This window comes from Ursus maritimus, unplaced genomic scaffold (genome assembly GCF_017311325.1).
Source record: "Ursus maritimus isolate PB19 unplaced genomic scaffold, ASM1731132v1 scaffold_12, whole genome shotgun sequence".
In the NCBI taxonomy this organism is placed as follows: Eukaryota; Metazoa; Chordata; class Mammalia; order Carnivora; family Ursidae; genus Ursus; species Ursus maritimus.
In genome coordinates this window covers 28,249,695-28,269,102 of record NW_024423564.1, presented here as the reverse complement: position 1 = coordinate 28,269,102, position 19,408 = coordinate 28,249,695, and the positions used below count along the sequence as shown (strand labels likewise).

At 37.0% G+C, this 19,408-nt stretch overlaps 1 protein-coding gene across 1 annotated transcript in view; it reads left to right on the top strand.

The window, feature by feature from the left end:
- The window catches only part of BTBD8 (BTB domain containing 8), a 93,834-nt gene that overhangs the window by 1,109 nt on the left and 73,317 nt on the right, over positions 1 to 19,408 (top strand). The window contains exon 2 of the mRNA XM_008697717.2: positions 5,881 to 6,078. Coding sequence (XP_008695939.2) covers positions 5,881 to 6,078 — 198 coding nt within the window. The remainder of the gene's footprint in view (positions 1 to 5,880; positions 6,079 to 19,408) is intronic.

Here is a 19,408-nt window from a genome sequence, read left to right as displayed (position 1 = left end):
GTGGCTTCTCGGCCACTTCATCCCTCCCCTCCTCGTTCTCCTCGCCTCAGGCTTTTGTGGGACGTGCACCAGTCTCCTCACTACAGAGCGGGTCCCTCGCCCTAAAAAACCAATCCCGAGCACCTCGGAGAGCACGTACCGGATTAAAAAAGGAAACCAAAATTAGTATCATAGTTATGTGCAAGACCAGTTTATGACAGAATACGACGAATAGGCTTAGTTCTTGAAAGACGCATAGCTAAGGTCGGGATGGATCCGGGTTTCATGGCCCTGAAGCGTACACTTTTAAAAAAATAAGCTTAGTTTGAGAAAAATGATAAAATTAAGTATAAAAATGAATATTTAGATTAAGGAAAAATAGAACAAATTAGTGGAGTCTTGGAGGTCTCTTTCTTCTGAACCTTCTTGAAACACTTTACCAGAAATGCTTACATAGAAATATTTCCTGATTGCAAACTGATTTCCCCTCACCACCTAGAACACTCTACAGCTCCCAGCAACTCCCAGCTCTCATGAGGACGCAAGCAAGTGGAGGGTTGTTCTGAAGCTTAACTGAGGCTATGGTGAATCCGGTTAATGACATCTCAGTTTATAAAGAAAATGAAGCTTAGAAATATTCCCTAGCCAATTGCCATTTCCACCAAAACTGATTTCATGAGGTTTAGTGTGCATCAGAATGACCTGGAGGGCTTGTTAAAAAGTGTCCTAGGTCCCAGACCATAGTACTCGTTCAGTTGGTCAGGAAGAGAGCTTTTGCATTTCTAACAAGGTCCCAGGTGATGGTGATGCTGGCTGCCTCGGTCACACTTTAAGAACTACTGAACTAGAGTAAACATAATTACCACTAATAACCAACAGTTGTGCAGCATTCTACATTTTAAAAAGTGCTTTCTATCCCCTACACTTAGGCTCCAGCAGCTATAAACTGTGCTTTCTATAAAGTAAAAAAATTTCCAATTTGGGCTTATCTGCCAGAGATGATGCTTTGTCTCCACCAGTGGGGGATTAATGTAAAAGATGGAAAAATAAAACTGAAGTTGGTCTGTTTCTAGGGTGAATCTGCAAGGATGAGGCGCTCTTTCTTTTCAATGGCTTTATTCTCCTGGCTGTATTGTAAGCCTTAAGATATCAGGAATTTAAGGAAGAGAACCTGTCTGATTTATATAAAGAAAATGAAATTAAGGTATAGTAGGGGAACAATTTATCCTCATCTGAGCAGTAATTAAGGATAGGATCCTGAACTCCTAAGTTCCAATTACAAGGAAAAAAAAAGATGTAGCAGTTCTTTTTTTTTTTAAAGAAAACTTCATATGCGCACCCAGCACCCTAATTGCTGTGTCAAATTAATCTTTTTCAAACACAGCAATGTAATGGATTTATTCTGCAAATATTAATGAAGTATCTAGCACCCCCCCTCCCCCGCCATGTACCTAGATTTGTACTAGGTCCTGAAGAATCAAAGATTAATAAGACATAGCTTTGGTGTTGTGCTTACACTCTGGCAAGAAAAAATAGTCAAAAAGAAGTTATGGGGACTGGGGTGAGTTTGGGGAAGGCTTTTTAGGTTGACGTTTGAGTGATCTCTAAAGGATTGATTCAAAATTGATTAGGTAAATATTAGGAAGGGAAAAGTCAGGATATCTAAACAAAGGGAACGGCTTTTACAAAGGCACAGAGATTTGAAAGAGTTTGATTTATTTTGGGAAAGCAAGTTGTATTAGATTCTTTTTTTTTTAAACATAATTTTTTTTTAAATTTTATTTATTTATTCAACAGAGATAGAGACAGCCAGCGAGAGAGGGAACACAAGCAGGGGGAGTGGGAGAGGAAGAAGCAGGCTCATAGCGGAAGAGCCTGATGTGGGGCTCGATCCCAGAACGCCAGGATCACTCCCTGAGCCGAAGGCAGACGCTTAACCGCTGTGCCACCCAGGCGCCCCAAGTTGTATTAGATTCTTAAACAGCAAGGAACAGAGACACCTCTGCGTGACCTGAGATAATCGGGTATATGGAGAAGTGAGTAAAATAGGAAACTGTTTCAGTGGTCAAAAAGCCAGATCTGCTGTAGAATTGGAAAGTTGCTTGGGGTGTGACAGCAATTATATAGTAAGACCTCATTGAGAAGTGGACCATTATTCAAGACAATTGTAATAAAAATAACCTAAAGTTATTGCTATTCTATCAGCTAGATGCTGGGTAGACTGCTTTGTGAGGTAAGTCTTGGTATTATTCCCATTTAACAGGTAAGGAAATTGAACATTAGGTATGAAGTGGTAGAGTTTGAATAAAAACCTTGACATTCTGACTCCAGAAACATTAAAATGTCTTGCCCAGGGTCACACAACCAGAATATGAGCCCAGTCTGTTTTCTCTGCAGTAGTTATACAAACTTATCTTCCGTAATTTTATTTCCTTCATCTTTGCTTCTGTCCTTACCCATTTCTTTTTCTTACTGTATCTTAGATTTGCTTTGACACTCTCTTACAGTGTCATCAGTCAGTTTCTCTTTATTATAGAACATCTCCGCTAGAGTTTACTTGTTTAACTACCACATAGGCTGATGGCTAACCTTGGCTCATTCCACTGTTCATTCAGATGTGGTTAAGAGCATCAGGGTCATGTGCTACAAAGACGAGCCATATATGAATGCTAAATGAATTTGGTAGCTTTTTGGGAGGGGATTATGGATATGGCCTGCAACCAAAGTGAGAGCAGATGAGGGTGAATGGGTAAACTAAGACTAGATCATGGAGACCTTCTTTCTTCTTTCTTCAGTGAAGAGTTTGAAATGTATTGTGGAGGCAGTGGAGAACCATTGGTGTTTTTTAAATAGAAGTTTAACATATTTAGGGGCGCCTGGGTGGCACAGCGGTTGAGCATCTGCCTTCAGCTCAGGGCGTGATTCTGGTGTTCTGGGATCGAGCCCCGCATCAGACTCCTCTGCTAGGAGCCTGCTTCTTCCTCTCCCACTCCCCCTGCTTGTGTTCCCTCTCTCACTGGCTGTCTCTATCTCTGTCGAATAAATAAATAAAATCTTAAAAAAAAAAAAAAAGAAGTTTAACATATTTAGATCTTGCATTGAGGGAAGAGAAATTAGAAACAAGGAAACTAGCGAGGAGATTTTTCAATAGTCAAGGGATACATAATGGCAGTGGCAATGGAAAAAGTGAAAGGGATTCACATGTGCAGTTGATTGGCTCAGTGACCAATTACATGTGGAGGTACAGGGGAAGGGAAACACAGGAGATGGTGCCAAGTCTTAGGGCATTTGAAAGGGAGAAGCGTGGTGAATGTTGAGGAAGCCATATGCCGGAGACAATTGGAAATATATCTGGAGTTGAGAATGAAGTTTAGAATAGCAGATATACAGTAAAGGTTGGTGGTATAATCAGCACCCAGTTGTCCAAGCCAAAAAAGGGGTTATTCCCTTCCATTCACCTTCTACATCCAGTCACTAATTCCTGCCAATCCTATTACCAAATTATTTCCATTCCCTAGTCTCTATCACCATTGATCTCTTCTGGCTCAAGCCTTTACATCATTCATCTGTGTTGTGCAGTAATTTTCTCATCTTCATTTTCATCTCCCCCTGATTCCTTGTCTATACAACTAATAGGTGATATTTTGAAAAATGAATTTATCCATGTTTCAAATCATTTGGTGATTAGCCTTCAACTGTAAGATGGAGTTAAACTCTTTGCCTCTTATTTGTCTTTATCCCAGCAGCTTCATCTGTCGCTTCTTAGCCCCCCAGTACTCTCTGCTGACCAGTTCGTAGCTCCATACTCACACATACCTTAGCAAGGAATGTGGAACCAGGAACTAACTCTATGACCTTGCCTTGCTTCCCTGAGCGACTCTTATTTGATCTTTGAAATCTCATTTGGTTTTCTTGTCCTCTGTAAGGTTTTTTATGCCTGTCTCTGAAAAAATTTTACTTATTTGTGTTATTGAATATATCACAGTCTAATTTTCAGGCCTGTCTTTGCTACTATTCAGTAAAATCCTTGAGTGTACATATGTTTTAGTCTTCTATCTGTACCCAGTGCTTGGTACATAGTACCTGCTTAACACATTTTTAATGATAATCAGCAGTCCAAAATGCACCAGATAGCTTAATGCAGTAGTTAGCAGAGAAATGAGATAGAAAGACGCTGGACCTAGAAATGGTTGAGCCTTTGCTTCAACTTGTCCTTCCTCTATACTTTACTATTAGATGAACCAGTAAACCCCCTTTAATATTTAAGCCAGTCTGCGTCAGATAATTCTGTTACTTGTAGCATACAAGATATACTTGTAACTCGTGTAAGTAGTTTTATAAAATAAAACACTATATTTTCATATTGACAATTTTTTAAACACAATAAATTTTTTTATTTAACAAATACTCATGAGCATGTATTAAGAACAAGGCAGATTCCCCAGTGATGGTTATATGGCTACCAGCTGCATTGTTTCCTTATTCACTTGGGGAAGAGTGGAGGATGGAGAAAAGGTGGGTGGGAGGAAAGAAAAAATTGAGTATTTATGCAATTTGAATTTTTATTAATGTTTGAGAGACCAGTACATTTTTGCATAATTTTAAAAATCACTTATGAAAATAATTTATTGATTAAAATATTGACTAAAATGTTTGCTTATTGTTTGCTTATTGTTTCCAAGGTTCTGAAAGTTTTGTGCTCTGAAGCATTTGTTTTGTTTAGGGTAAAATACAACAAAATTCAACAAGCAGATATTGAGCTCTGTATACTGAATATACAGTTTTTACCTTTGGGAATTTATTGTCTAGTAGGGAGAAAGACTCAAAAAAATAATGATGCAATGACAGAAGCGCGGTATAGAGGTATGCACCGAGTGCATTGGGATCAGAGGAAGGAGCCATTAACTTGGTCTTGGGGGAGTGAGAGTGTCAGTGGCAACATCCTGAGCTTTCACTGTAATGGATATCTTTGTCCATTAGTTGTACCTCCTGTAGTGTACTGGTGTGATTGCCAGTTATATCCTGTGATACGGAAATCCTCTGAGAATATGTACCTTGCCGAGGATAATGATATAGTGATATGAAGTATTATTTAGTATTTAGGGAGTAGAAATATATAGTTTCCACAGGGACAAAAGATTATGACAGTTTGTATTATGATGCTGATTTCCGCTCTTCATCACTTTACATGTAATCAGTGGGCTTTACCATAAGCATGTGCATTAGTAAAGGGATTCGAATGGGCTACCCCATGAGCCCATCATTTTAGTAACAGATTAGAGCATGGTTTGTTCTATTTGTGTGAGGAAAAAACTGGAAAAGGGCTTAAAATGTCACATTCTTGACGGCCAAGCCTGCATTTCAGACTTGGTATTTAACAATAGTCAGAACAAAATGTACCAGTTTCTAATCTGTATTGTCTATTGTTATACTCAGCTTGCTTGTGTTGTTGACATTTTACTTTTTTTTGCTTCTTTTAGTAAGATTTTAAAAAATTTATTCTTTTTGACAATGACCATATTACTTTGTGTTCTTTTTCTGAAATAAATCTAAAGCAGGTACATTTTAAAGGAAAATCAACATAAATAGCAGAAGATAAATTTTATTATTACCAGAAGGAATGAAAAGATACTTTTTGAAAAAATATTCTTACTCTTTTTAGTGTAATTATCTTTGTTTTCACTATAAATTTTAGAAAATTAGATTCTAAGCCAGTATTAAACAGTGTTCTTTGGAATGAACTGAGAACAAACTCATTTTCATGTTAACCTATTTTAATTTTGTTACTTACCTCTGTATTTTTAATGCGTGCTATTTTGAAAAATTATTTTATAAAAATGGGTATATTATATATTTCTGAGTATCACTAATTAAACTATGGTTCCTTTTTATTCATTACAGGCTCCTAAAGGAAGAAACCCATACAGATGTTACTTTCTCTGTAGGTAGTACTTTGTTCAAAGCACACAAAGCAGTCCTTTTAGCAAGGGTTCCTGACTTCTATTTTCATACTATTGGACAGACATCTGATAATTTAACAAATCATGAGTCTATTGCTGTGAAGAACTTTGAAGCTTCAGAATTTAGAACATTTTTACAGTAAGTGCTTTCTTTATCTTTTTTGTCTTATATTTACATCTAATAGATAACTGTTTGTCTTTTCAACACATATGTGTGTATGTTTTTATTTCCTGTGTTTTCATTTCTGTTTTATAAATTTAAAAAATCCATTCATTTAAATTCCAAATTATCTTAGTAATAGTATTAGTAGAGGCGAATTATGAGTCTCAGAGTATTAGGAACTTAGTATTGGGAAAGACTAAGTACTAATTTGAGATTGAGCCTGGAAGAGGAGAAATGGTGTGTTCTCTAGTAATTCGAATTAATTACTCTATGCCAAGGTTTTTTGACAGTTGCACTATTGACATTTTGGGTTGGATAATTCTTTGTTGTGGGGTCTGTGCTGTGTTGTGCATTTTAGGATGTTTAGCAGCAAACCTGTCCTCTAGCCCCTAGATGCCAGTAGCATTCTTCCTGAGTCTCCCCCCCACCCCCCAAGTTGTGACAATCAAAATGTCTGCCAGATGTTGCCAGATGTCCTCTTGGGGGTAGAATTAGCCCCTGTTGAGAACCATTGCTATATACTGACTTCCTTATTGTTGGTATGCAAAACTTTAAATAAATTATGTTTGTAAAAATATGAGATCAAAACTTTTTATTCTTATGGCTTGCATATAGTCAAAAGTTTTGAAAATAGAACATCCATTGAACTCGTGAATTCACGAATTTTGATCACCTAAGAGAAATTAGTTTAAATTAATCCCCATTCTAATTGAATACAGTTTCATTTTAATGCTTGACTATTATCTGCACATATGTGTAAGGATTTGACACTCATTTTTGCTAAATGTATCCAGAAGGGAAGTATTTTCTAATGTAGTTTCTCGAAATTATATCTCTTTTAGACGTATGACATTTAAATGCCATGTACTCTAATGCTAGAATGCCTAAGTTCAGATTCTCTGCTCTGCCATTTCGCAGCTGTGTGCCTCAAACTTAACCCTTCTGTGTCCGGAATTTCATCAGGTGTAAAATGCCTGACACCTAATAAGCACCATAAAAATTCACTAAGTTTTTTATGTTTGTAAATCTTGAACTGTTTATTTGTATTTCATTTCAGTTTTTTAAATCCTGCCCTATCATAATTTCTTCCCTTTTTCCAATATATGGAAGTCGGTATTGTTCTAAATGATATTTTAGTGGTTTTCTGTCATACCACCCATCACATACACTTACTCAGCAGGTGTTTATTCTGCCCTGTTATGGGCAAGACCCTGTGTAAAGGGCTAGGTATGTACTGGTTAGTGGCTCTTGATTTGAGTGCTTTATGATGACAAGTAAATGTGGAATTAAGTTTTTAAAGCCAATACTGGCTTTTTCAAAGTTAGATTTTTATGTTTTTATATTTTGGATCCTAAGTGTTTTTTGATGCTAGTCTTTTAGGTATTTGCTCACATACATTTTATCTGTAATCCAAATCATGCTGACTTTAGTGTAGAAAATTATTTTTGGGTAATTAAATTTTAAGTATATTTGTGTGATTTGGTTTATTTTTCTTTTTTTAATGCTCTGACATGCTTGAATGATCTAACTTCTTTATTATTTGAGAGTTTCTTATATGAAACTCCTATATGCATAAATGGAAAACTGTCTAACCTTGACCTGCCCTGTGTGTAAGAATAGTACGACATAATTTAAACAGATACTTTAAGTGCAATTTAAAAAATCATTATCATTTCCCAGTACAGATCATAGGCTCATCATTGAGTTTTGACTATCAATTTTAAAATGTATACTTTTTTTTCCTAGTTGGTAGTATAGTGGCATTGTTCTAAGGACAGGCCTACCACTTCTAACTGTATGAACATTGACTAATGACTTACTGTTAGTTTCCTCATCTGAGAAATGGACATAATAATAATACCTATATCACAGTGTTACTGTATGGGTTAAATAAGACGCTTATAAAGCACTTAGCACAGTGGTTTGGCATACAGTAAACACTGAATATATTTTAATAAGTGTTATTTATATAGTAGGCCTGTCGTAGACTCTATGAAATGATATATTTCTTGAGTGTATGTTTATTTTTATTTTCTTCTTTTTAAAAAATATTTTTAAGTAATCTCTACACCCAACATGGGGCTCATACTAACAATGCTGAGATCAAGAATTGCGTGCTCTACTGACTGAGCCAGCCAGGCGCCCCTTGAGCGTATGTTTAGATGAAGATGCATAGGATATGTCAAATTTTCATATATCAGAGAAAGGAAGAAACTATATCAATATTTTCCTTTATTTATTGTCATTAAAAGTATTAGGAAAAAAAGATTAAGATGGTGGAGTGGAGGAGGCACTGGACTTGGCAACAAGGCAGAGCTCTGCCTTCGGGCCGTGCATTATCTTGTTTTGTGATTTCTTTGAGCCTCAGTTTTCTCATATTTAGAACAGGGTGGTTGGAGTAGATGGCTTTGTGCTTCATAGCACTTCACAGGCCTCTATTTTAAGCACTTAATCACATTTTGTTTTGTATTAGGTTAGTCATGTATGTCTGTGGTTATGTAAGCTCCTTGAAATTAGATCATCTCATTGATGTGAACATCCTCAGTGGTATCTCGTGTAGTGTCTTGCACAGAGAAAGTGATTGTGATGTACCCCCCCCCTTTTTTAGCAGGGTACATTGAAATTTCATCTGTATTAATATAAAGTATAAGGAGAGGATTATAATGTAAAATATAGAGATTGATTTTTTCAACGAAACTTCCGAAAAAATTTTTAAATTTTACTTATGAAATTCAGTTCTTATTAGTGGCTTTATTGCACATTATTTCTCTTTAGATAACCAATAAAATTTTTGAAATATTGTTATATTGCTACTTACTGTACAGTCCTTTGGTATTATGCACTTGAGTTAGAGTGGGAAATAGTCTGTGAAAAATTGTTTTATATACAGCAGCAGCATCTATGATTTAAATGATTGGCAATGGAAAATAGTTTTTGCTTCATGACCTCGTGATTAAAATTAAAAAATTCAACTTAGTATCATAAAAATCTTTGATTTTCCAGAAGTGTCAGAGTGTGTATGTTTGTGTGTGTGTGTGTGTGTGTGTGTGAAGAAAGAAAAGAGGAAAGACCTTTCTTTTCTTTTCACTCTTTAATTCTTGACTCCATAGTCTTTTTTTTTTTTAAAGAGGAATGACCTTTGAAATTGCAACTTAACATCAATAACTGAGGGATGCTAAGATAACTTGTCAGTTAGGTATAAACACATAGAACAGCACAGAACAAAAGATTCTGTTTCCCCTGCAGTTTTTTCAGGTAGTGGTTATTTTCTTTCACATTCCTTATACTAGCAGGGCTGGAAGTGGGTGGGATAGGTGTCTTGCTGTGTTCACTATATTTAACTATATTTTCTTATTTTCTGTATTATTGATGCTCTGGCATCTGGGGCCTCAGTGACTGGGCAGAGATTACTCCTCCTAGGTTTAGGTAATTCCTGTGCATAAACCAGGTAATCCTAAATCCATTCCAACACTCACCTCCTCAGTCTGGTTCTTATACTCCACAAGGCAGTATTCGTCTGCCCTAATCTTACCAGGGTCAAGTACCAGGCAACTGAAGACCATTCTCATAGCCCAGAGCATCACCCACCCCACCCCACCCGTAGCCCCAATTATTGAAACTATTATTAAAGTGTAGATTGCTTTGGGTATTATAGGCAATTTTTAAAAAGCTTTATTTATTTATTTTAGAGAGAGAACATGAGCAGGGAGAGGGACAAAGAGGGAGGGAGAGGAAGAGGGAAAGAGTTCCAGACAGACTCTGTGCTGAGTATGGACTCCAATTCTGGGCTCGATCTCCCGACCCTGAGATCATGACCTGAGCCAAAACGAAGAGTTGGATGGTTAACTGATTGATCCACCCAGGCGTACCTGGTAGTGTAGACGTTTTAACAATATTTGTTCTTCCAATCCAGGAGCATGGAATATATTTCCATTTCATTGTGTCATCTTTAGTTTCTTTCATCAGTGTTTAACAGTTCTCAGAGTACAGGTCTTTCATCTCCTGGGTTGCTTTAGTCCTAGGTATCTTATTATTTTTGGAGCAATTGTAAATGGGATTGTTTTCTTAATTTCTCTTTGTGCTGTTTCTTTATTAGTGTATAGAAATGAAATGGATTTCTGTACATTGATGTTGAATCCTGCAACTTTACTGAATTGATATATCAGTTCTAGTAGTTTTTTGGTGGAGTCTTTAGAATTTTCTGTATATAGTACCACGTCATCTGCAAATAGTGAAAGTTTTACTTCTTTACCAATTTGGAAGTCTTTTATTTCTTCTTCCTGTCTGATTACTGTGGCTGAGATTTCCGACACTATGTTGAATAAAAGTGGTGAAAGTAGGTATCCTTGCCTTGTTCCTGATCTTAGGGTAAAGCCTCTCAGTTTTTCCCTGTTGAGGATGATATTAGCTCTGGATTTTTCATATATGGCCTATGTTGAGGTGTGTGCCCTCTAAATCTACTTTGTTGAGGGTTTTTGTCGTGAATGGATATTGTACTTTGTCAAATGCTTTTTTCTGCATCTATTGAGATGATCATATGGTTTTTATCCTTCCTCTTGTTGATGTGATGTATCACGATTAAGTTGTGGATATTGAACCACCCTTGCATCCTGGGAATAAATCCCAGTTGATCATGGTAAATGATTTTTTAATGCATTGTTGGATTTGATTTGCTAATACTTTGTTAAGGATTTTTGCATCTATATTTATCAGACATATTGACCTGTAATTTTCTTTTTTTTTTTTTTGGTGTCTTTATCTGGTATTGGTATCAGGGTAATGCTGGCCTCATGGAATGAATTTGGAAGCTGTCCTTCCTCTTTATTTTTTGGAATAGTTTGAGAAGAATAGGTATTAACTCTTCTTTAAGTGTTTGTTGGAATTCACCTGTGAAGCTGTCTGGTCCTGGACTTCTGTTTGTTGGAAGTTTTTTGATTACTGATTTAATTTCATTGCTGGTAATTGGCCTGTCCAAATTTTCTATTTTACCTGATTCAGTTTTGGGTGGTTATGTATTTCTAGGAATTTATGCATTTCTTCTAGTTTGTCCAATTTGTTGGCATATGATTTTTCATAATATTTTCTTATAATCCTTTGTGTTTCTGTGGTGTTGGTTATTATTTCTCCTCTTTCATTTTTGATGTTGTTTATTTGCATCCTCTCTCTCTCTCTCTCTTGTGAGTTTGGATTAAAGTTTATCAATTTTGTTGACCTTTTCAAAGAACCAGCTCCTGATTTCATTGATCTGTTCTTTTGTTTTTTAGTTTCCATTTCACTTATTTCTGCTCTAATCTTTATTATTTCTTTCTTTCTGGCTTTGTGTTTTGTTTTTTTTCTAGCCCTGTTTGGTGTAACATTAGGTTGTTTATTTGAGATTTTTATTGCTTCTTGAGGTAGGCCTAAATTGTTTCAGTGTTGCCTCTTACGACCTTTTTTGCTGCATCCCAAAGATTTTGGACTGTTGTTGTTTTCATTTTCATTTGTCTCCAAGTATTTTTTCCCCCTCTTTGATTTCTTGGTTAACCCATTCATTGTTTAGTAGTATGTTATTTAACCTCCATGTATGTGTGTTCTTTCCAGATTTTTTTCTTATGGTTGATTGTTAGTTTCATAGCATTGTGACTGGAAAAGACGTATGGCATGACTTTGATCTTCTTGAATTTGTTGAGATTTGTTCAGTGGCCTAACATGTGATCTATACGGGAGAGTGCAGTGTTTGCACTTGAAAAGAATGTGTATTCTACTGTTTTAGGATGGAATGTTCTGAATATATCTGTTATATCCATCTCATTCAATGTTTCCTTGTTGATTGTGTTTGGATGGTCCACCCATTGTTGTAAGTGGGGTATTCAAATCCCTTATTATTATTGTATTACTATTGATTATTTCCTTTATGTTTATTATTAACTGTGTTATATGTGTGCTCCCATGTTGGGTGCATAAATATGTGCAATTGTTTTATCTTCTTGTTGGATTGTTCCCTTTATGATTATATAGTGTCCTTCTCTATCTCTTGTTACAATCTTTATTTTAAAGTCTATTTTGTCCAATATAAATATTACTCCCCTGGCTTTCTTTTCACTTCCATTTTCATGATGATTGTTTTTCCATCCCTTCACTTTCAATCTGCATGTATCTTTAGAACGAAATGAGTCTTTTGTAGGCAGCATATAGATGGTTCCTGCTTTTTTTATCTGTTCCGTCACCCTGTGTCTTCTGATTGGAGCATTTAGTACATTTGCATTCAAAGTAACTATTGAAAGGTATGGACTTATTGCCATTTAGTTACTTCTTATGGTTGTTTTTATAGTTCTTCTCTGTTCCTTTCTTACTCTCTACTCTCAGAGTTTGCTGGCTTTCTTTAGTGATATACTTGGATTCCTTTCACTTTTATTTTGTGGTTATCATTAGGTTTATATATAACATCTTATACATATATCAGTCTGTATTAAGTTGATTGTTCCTTAAGTTTGAACCCATTCTTAACTCCTCTCCCCCTACCCCTGCCACATTTTAGGTATATGGTGTCATACTTTATATCCTATTTTGAGAATCCCTTGACTGATTTTAGTAGATAAACTTAATTTTACTGCTTTTGTACTTCTGGCTTTTTTTTTTTTTTTTAACAACTATTTGTGGTCTTTTCTTTCCACTGAAGGAGTCCCCTTTAAAATTTCTTATAGAGCTGGTTTAGTGGTGATGAATACCTTTAACTTTTGTTTGCCTGGGAACTCTTTATCTCTTCTTCAGTTGTCAATGATAGCCTTGCTGGATAGAGTATTCTTGGCTGCAGATTTTTTCCTTTCAGCACATTGAACATATCATGCCATTTTCTTCTGGTTTGCAGAGTTTCTACCAGGCTTATGGCACTGTTTTGGATGGGCTTCAGCCAAGGACATATTTGATGGGGCAGGTCTGCAGGAGAATGTGGAATGGGCTGTGAGGAGCCAGTAGGTCTGTGTCAGTCAGTTGTGGGTCGGGGTCTGCAGCCCCTGGGGAAGAGTCCTGCCTAGGCTGTGATGAAGAGGGCATTTCTTTTTTTTTTTTTTTTTTTAAGATTTTATTTATTTATTCAACAGAGATAGAGACAGCCAGCGAGAGAGGAAACACAAGCAGGGGGAGTGGGAGAGGAAGAAGCAGGCTCACAGCGGAGGAGCCTGATGTGGGGCTCGATCCCGTAACGCTGGGATCACGCCCTGAGCCGAAGGCAGACGCTTAACCGCTGTGCCACCCAGGCGCCCCCCTGAAGAGGGCATTTCTGCAGGAGAATGGGGATGTGGAGCATGCTTTAGCATGTAGGTGGGGAGTGTACATGCTCTGCTTGTTCCTGCAGGTGCTTGTGTATCTAGGCTTTGGTGTGGGGGAGGGAAATGGTGCTTAGCAGCGGTTTTGTTCTTGAAGAAGTTCCCTAAGATCCCTGCTCCGCCAGGGATCACTCTGAGATTAATAAATAAAGCCCCTTCCCATATACCCTAGGCATTCAAACTGCTGCTTCTATGCTGTATTTCTTCTAGTTCTTTGTTGTGCTCTCTCTTTAAAGGAGGGGACTCCTGGCTCTCCCAGAGCTCTGCCTGATTTTTGAAGTTCCAGGTGTTAAGTCCCACTGATTGTTAAGTCCATATGGTTTTCAAAGCCAGATGTTATGGGGATTCATCTTTCCATGTGGGTCCATGGCTGGTGTCTGATCCTCTTCACACCCATGGCATCCCTCCCTCCCGCAGACAGTCCCGAGGGCCACTGGTTCATGACAGCATCTCCGCCCCTCCTGCCCTTTGTGATGTGGCCTCTTCTCTACATTTAGCTGTGGAGAGTCTGTTCTGCCAATCTTCACTTCGTTTCCTAGGTTATTTACACAGATGTGGATGTTATCTAGTTGTATGCATGGGAGAGATGTGCTTAAGATCCTCATACTCCACCATCTTCCCCAGAAGTCAGTCCTCATTTCTCACAGAAATTCTTGTCAATTTCTCTTGTAATGTCATTCTTGGTAATTAAAATTGCAACGTAGGTAATGTTTCCAAAACTGTGGCCTCTTGGTTCCTTTAATTCTTGTCTTCCAGTAATCTTGTTCTCCATGCTACCTCACTGCCATGTCAAATCCTAAATCATGTCATTACCGATAACTGCAGTCCTCCATAATCTTGATTTCAAACATCTCAACCTCAAACTTCTACCTCCTATCTCTCTACCTTACTCCTTTAAAACTTCCAAATCTAATAATTTATTGACTCCCGTCAGAACCTGCAACGACTCTTACCACAGTTTTATTGTCTCTTATCCTCTTATGTCCTTATTTCTGTCCTTACTTAGTTTAAATTTTTTTGTCTATCATTATATCACTTCCTTTACATATAGTCTCTTTTCCCTTGTCCCATATGAAATTTTTTTGTCTATCATTATATCACTTTCTTTACATACAGCCTCTTTTCCCTTGTCCCATTTGTCTTGTATGCATGTCAAACCCCCAAACCTTAAATGCAGCTCTTTGACTACTCCACTCCTGCATTCACACAATTAAATGGCAGGAGAAAAACACATGCTATTTGGTCTCACTTTAAATCACGGCCATGAACCTCAAGTGGACATGTAGTGCTGTTAGTCATACTGTTTGCAAGTCATATGATATTTCCCTAGTCCCATTTGCTCTGCTTCTCTTGTAGATTATTTCATACCTCCTTTTTGTTGAACCTTCAGCTGTTCTTCCCCCATCTTCATTCTCACTTGATGACCTTTCTTTATATTTCACTGAGAAAAATCAAAGCAATTAGAATTTTCACAAACTGTTCCCACATCTATTCATTTAGTTGCATTTACACCATATATTTTGTCTTTTCCCCTGTTACTATTGGTGAACTGTCAGTGCTTCTAAAACCATAACCTCCACTAAATCAGTTTTTACCCTATTTCTTTTCTTCTATTGAGGGGCATTGCTCCAGCAGTTTTCACTTTCCCAAAAGAAGTTTCTTTTCTTTTCTTTTGGATCTTCTCATTGGTATATAAACATGATATTTTATCCCCACTTTAAAAATAACAGAAGCCTTTCCTGACCTCATTTCCCTTCCAGCTAACAGCTAGTACTCTAATGCTCTGCACCTTTTATATTGAAGCTCAAGAGTTATCTATTACACTGCCTCCACTTCCTCTTCTTCTAGTCTCAGTCTTTTAAAAAAATGAGATATAATTCACACACCTTAAAATTCACCCTTCTAAACTGTATAATTCAGTCGTTTTAGTGTATTTACAGTGTTTTGCAACTACCACCAGTCTCCAATTCCAGAATATTTTCACCATCTTAAAAAGAAATTCCATGCCCCCAGCAGTCACTTCCCACTCTCTCCTCTCCCAGTTCTTGGCAACCAATAATCTACTTTCTGTCTTTATGGTTTTGCCTATTCTGGGCATTTCATATAAATAGAATCATATAGTACATGTCCTTTTATGTCCTGCTTTTTAAACTTAGTGTGATATTTTCAAGGTTCATTGATGTCGTGCTGTTTATCAGTTGTTCATTTGTTTTCATGGCTGAATATTTCATTGTATTTAAGAGTCGTCACGACCATCTTCAGGTTTGATGATTTGCTAGGACTCATAGGACTCAGCATATAGTCATATTCTGGGCTGTGATTTATTACAAAAGAAATAAAGAGAAAAGGCATATGGAGCGAAGGCCACAGGAAACTAGGCACAAACTTCCAAGAGTCTTCTCCCAGTGGAGTCTCACAGGACATGCTTAATTCCCCTAGTAAGGAGTTATGATAACACTTCTGAAATGTTGCCAACCAGGGGAGCTCATTAGAGGCTCAGTGCCCAGGGTTTTTACTAGGTGTTTGTCATGTAGGCACCCTGTGTCTATTGTGCATCCACATTCCAGACTCCTGGAAGGAAAGCAGGTGTTAAGCATAAACCATATTATTCATATAAATAGTTCAGGCACAACGAGCCACAGTTGTCATTCATAGAATGCCAGGAACACTCCTGAAATCATGTTCCCAGATACCAGCCAAGGGCCAACCTCATAATTAGGTCTTTTAAAAGATAGTAGTCAGGGCTGCTGTGTTAAATCTCTTCTGTGCATATGGATATAACATATTTTGTTTATTCATTCATCAGTTGATAGACATTTGGGTTGTTTTGACTCTTTGGCTGTTATGAATAATTCTATGAACATTCATGTACTGATTTTTGTGTGAACATATGTTTTCATTTCTCTTGTGTTATATAGAAGTGAAATTGCTGGGTCATATGGTAAACTTTTGAGGAGATGCCAGATTCTTTTCCAAAGAGGCTACACCATTTTACCTTCCTACCAGCATGTATGAGGATTCCAATTTCTCTACATTATTAACAACACTTGTTATTATCTGTCATTTTGATTATAGTCACCATAGTGGATGTGATTTTGATTTGTACTTCTCTGATGGCTGTTGATGTTGAATATCTTTTCATGTGCACTTTGGCTATTATATATATTCTTTGGAAAGCTCTATTCACAATCTTTGCCCATTTTAAGTTGGGTCATTTGTCTTTATGTTATTGAATTGTAATGTTTATATTTTTAAATTATATATTTGATATTCTGTACATAGTCTCTATAAATGAATTTTATTCTAGGGCGCCTAGGTGGCTCAGTCGGTTAAATGTGTGCCTTTTGCTCAGGGCATGATCCCAGGGTCCTGGAATTGAGCCCTGCGTTGGACTCCCTGCTCAGCAGGAAGTCTGCTTCTCCGTCTACCCCTACCCCCTGCTCATGTTCTCCTCCGTGTGTGTGCACGTGCACACTTGTGTGCACTGTGTCTCTCAAATTAATAAAATCTTTTTCAAAAAATATTTTTATTCTATATAAAAGGATTTTAAAATCCCTATGTGTTTTAGATACAAGTCTCTTATCAGGTATGTGATTTGCAAACACTATCTCCCATTCTGTGAGTTGTCTTTTAGCTTTCTTCATAGTGTCTTTGAAAGTACAAAAGTTTATAATTTCTATGGTGTTTCACTTTATTTCTCTTTTTTTTTTTTGTTACTTGTACTTTTGGTGTTATGTGTAAAAAAACCATTGCCTAATCCAAGGCCATGAAGATTTATACCTGTGTACACTTTTTTAGTTCTTACATTTAGATCTTTCACCTATTCTGAATTAATTTTTTTTATATATCGTGAGGCTAGTATCCAGCTTTGGTCTTTTGTATTTGGATATCCAGTTGGCTCAACACCATCTTTTGAAGAGATTATTCTTTTCCTGTTGAATTGTCTGCACACCTGTAAAGGAAAAAAACACATTACTTTGTGTCTCCTTTACTTTTAATACTCTACTAATGGAATACTTCACTTCTCACCCTTCTGGTCACCAAATGTGTGCGAGTTTTCCCCCACACCAAGCAATTCTGAGATTCTCCAGATACCAGCTGGGTGTCCTACCCATTGAATTCAATTCTGACACTACCTGGAGATATTATTAGATCACACAGGTTAAGAGTTCAGTCCCAGAAGATTGTCCCAAACCCTTTTCAGATGCCAATTGCAAGTCGGGGTTGTTCTCTGTGCTTCTGACCAACCAGCTATGAATCGAAGGTTCCCATGACTCCTTTCTCAGGTTCAATTAATTTTCTAGAACACAGAACTCAGGAAAAGATTTTACTTACTAGATTGCCAATTCACACAGCCAGATGGAAGACATGGAAAGGGCAAGTATGTGGGAAGGGGTGAGGAGCTCCCATGCCCTCCCTGGGTGCACCACTCTCCCAGCTCCTCCATGTGTTCACCAATCCACAGGTTCACTCAGTCCCTTCCTTCTTCTTCTTCTTTTTTTTTTTTAATGGAGTTTTTTACGGGTTTTTATGGAGGCTTTATTACGTAGGCATGATGGATGAAATCATTGGCCATTGATGATTAATTCAAACTCTTTTGCCAGCCAGCCCCCATCCTTGGGGGCTTTCCAAATGTCTCCTAGCTCATTAATATAAACTCTGCTGTGGTTCAAAGGGCTTGTTATGAATAAGAAAAGCCATCCATTCCACTTCTGTCTCTCTTGAGCATTTCAGGATCAGGGAACAAAGCTCAGTATTATAGCAAAAGATGTCTCTCTGGCTCTTGCATAGGAAATTACAAGGGTTTTAGGAGATATGTGCCAGGAACAGTGGACAAAGACCAAATATATATTTCATGTTATAAATCACAATATCACAACACTGTTGTCAAAAATTAGTTGACTCTATGTAGTTCTAAACACTCAGTTCTATTTCACTGATCTATATGTTTATCCTCATGCCAGTACCACACAGTGCAGATGACTGTAGATTTATAGGAAGCATAGAATTTGGGAAGTGTGAATCCTCCATCTTTGTTCTTTGTCAAGATTGTTTTGACTATTCTGGGTCCCTTGCATTTCTATTTGAATTTGAGAACTGACTTTTAAACTTCTGCAGAAAAGTAGTTGAATTTTGATAGATATTACATTGACTTGAATCTGTAGAGCAATTCGGAGACTATTGCCATCTTAACAATATTAAATCATCTAGAATATGTTTCCCTTTATATAATTGCTTTCAGCATTGTTTTATAGCTTTGAGTGTACAAGTCTTATGCTTTTTTGTGAGATACATTCTTAAGTATTTTATTTTTTTGATGTTATTGTAAATGGTACTATTTTCTAATTTCATTTTAGACTGTCGATTTCTAGTATTTAGAAATACAATTGATTTTTGCATACTGATCTTGTATCCTGCAACCTTGCAGAACTTGTTTAACAAATAGGTTTTGGGGTGGATTACCAAGGATTTCTATGTAAAGTTTGTCATTTGTAAATAGAGATAGCTTAACTTATTCCTTTCCAATCCAGATACCTTTTATTTCTTTTTCTTGCTTAATCCCCTGGCTAGAGCCTCCAGTTAAATGTTGAATAGAAGTAATAAGAACAGACAGGCATCCTTTCTGATCTTATAAGAAAAGCTTTCGGTCTTGTACCATTTAATATGATGTTAGCTGTGGGTTTTTCATAGATGTTCTTTATCAGGTTGAGGTCATTCCTTCTATTCCTAGTTTGTTGAGTGTTTCATCATGACAGGGTGTTGGATTTTGTCAAATGCTTTTTCTGCATCTGTTGAGGTGATCATGTGGTTTTTGTCCTGTTGATATAGTATCTTAGTCCTGCTAAGAGGACTAAATTTAAAAGGTTTTATGAAGTCTTTGGGCTGCTCTAAAAAAATACTACAGACTGGGTGGCTTATAAACAACAAAAATTTATTTCTCATAGTTCTGGAGGGTGGAAGTCCAAGATTAGAGTGCCAGCGTGGTAGGATTCTGGTGAAGA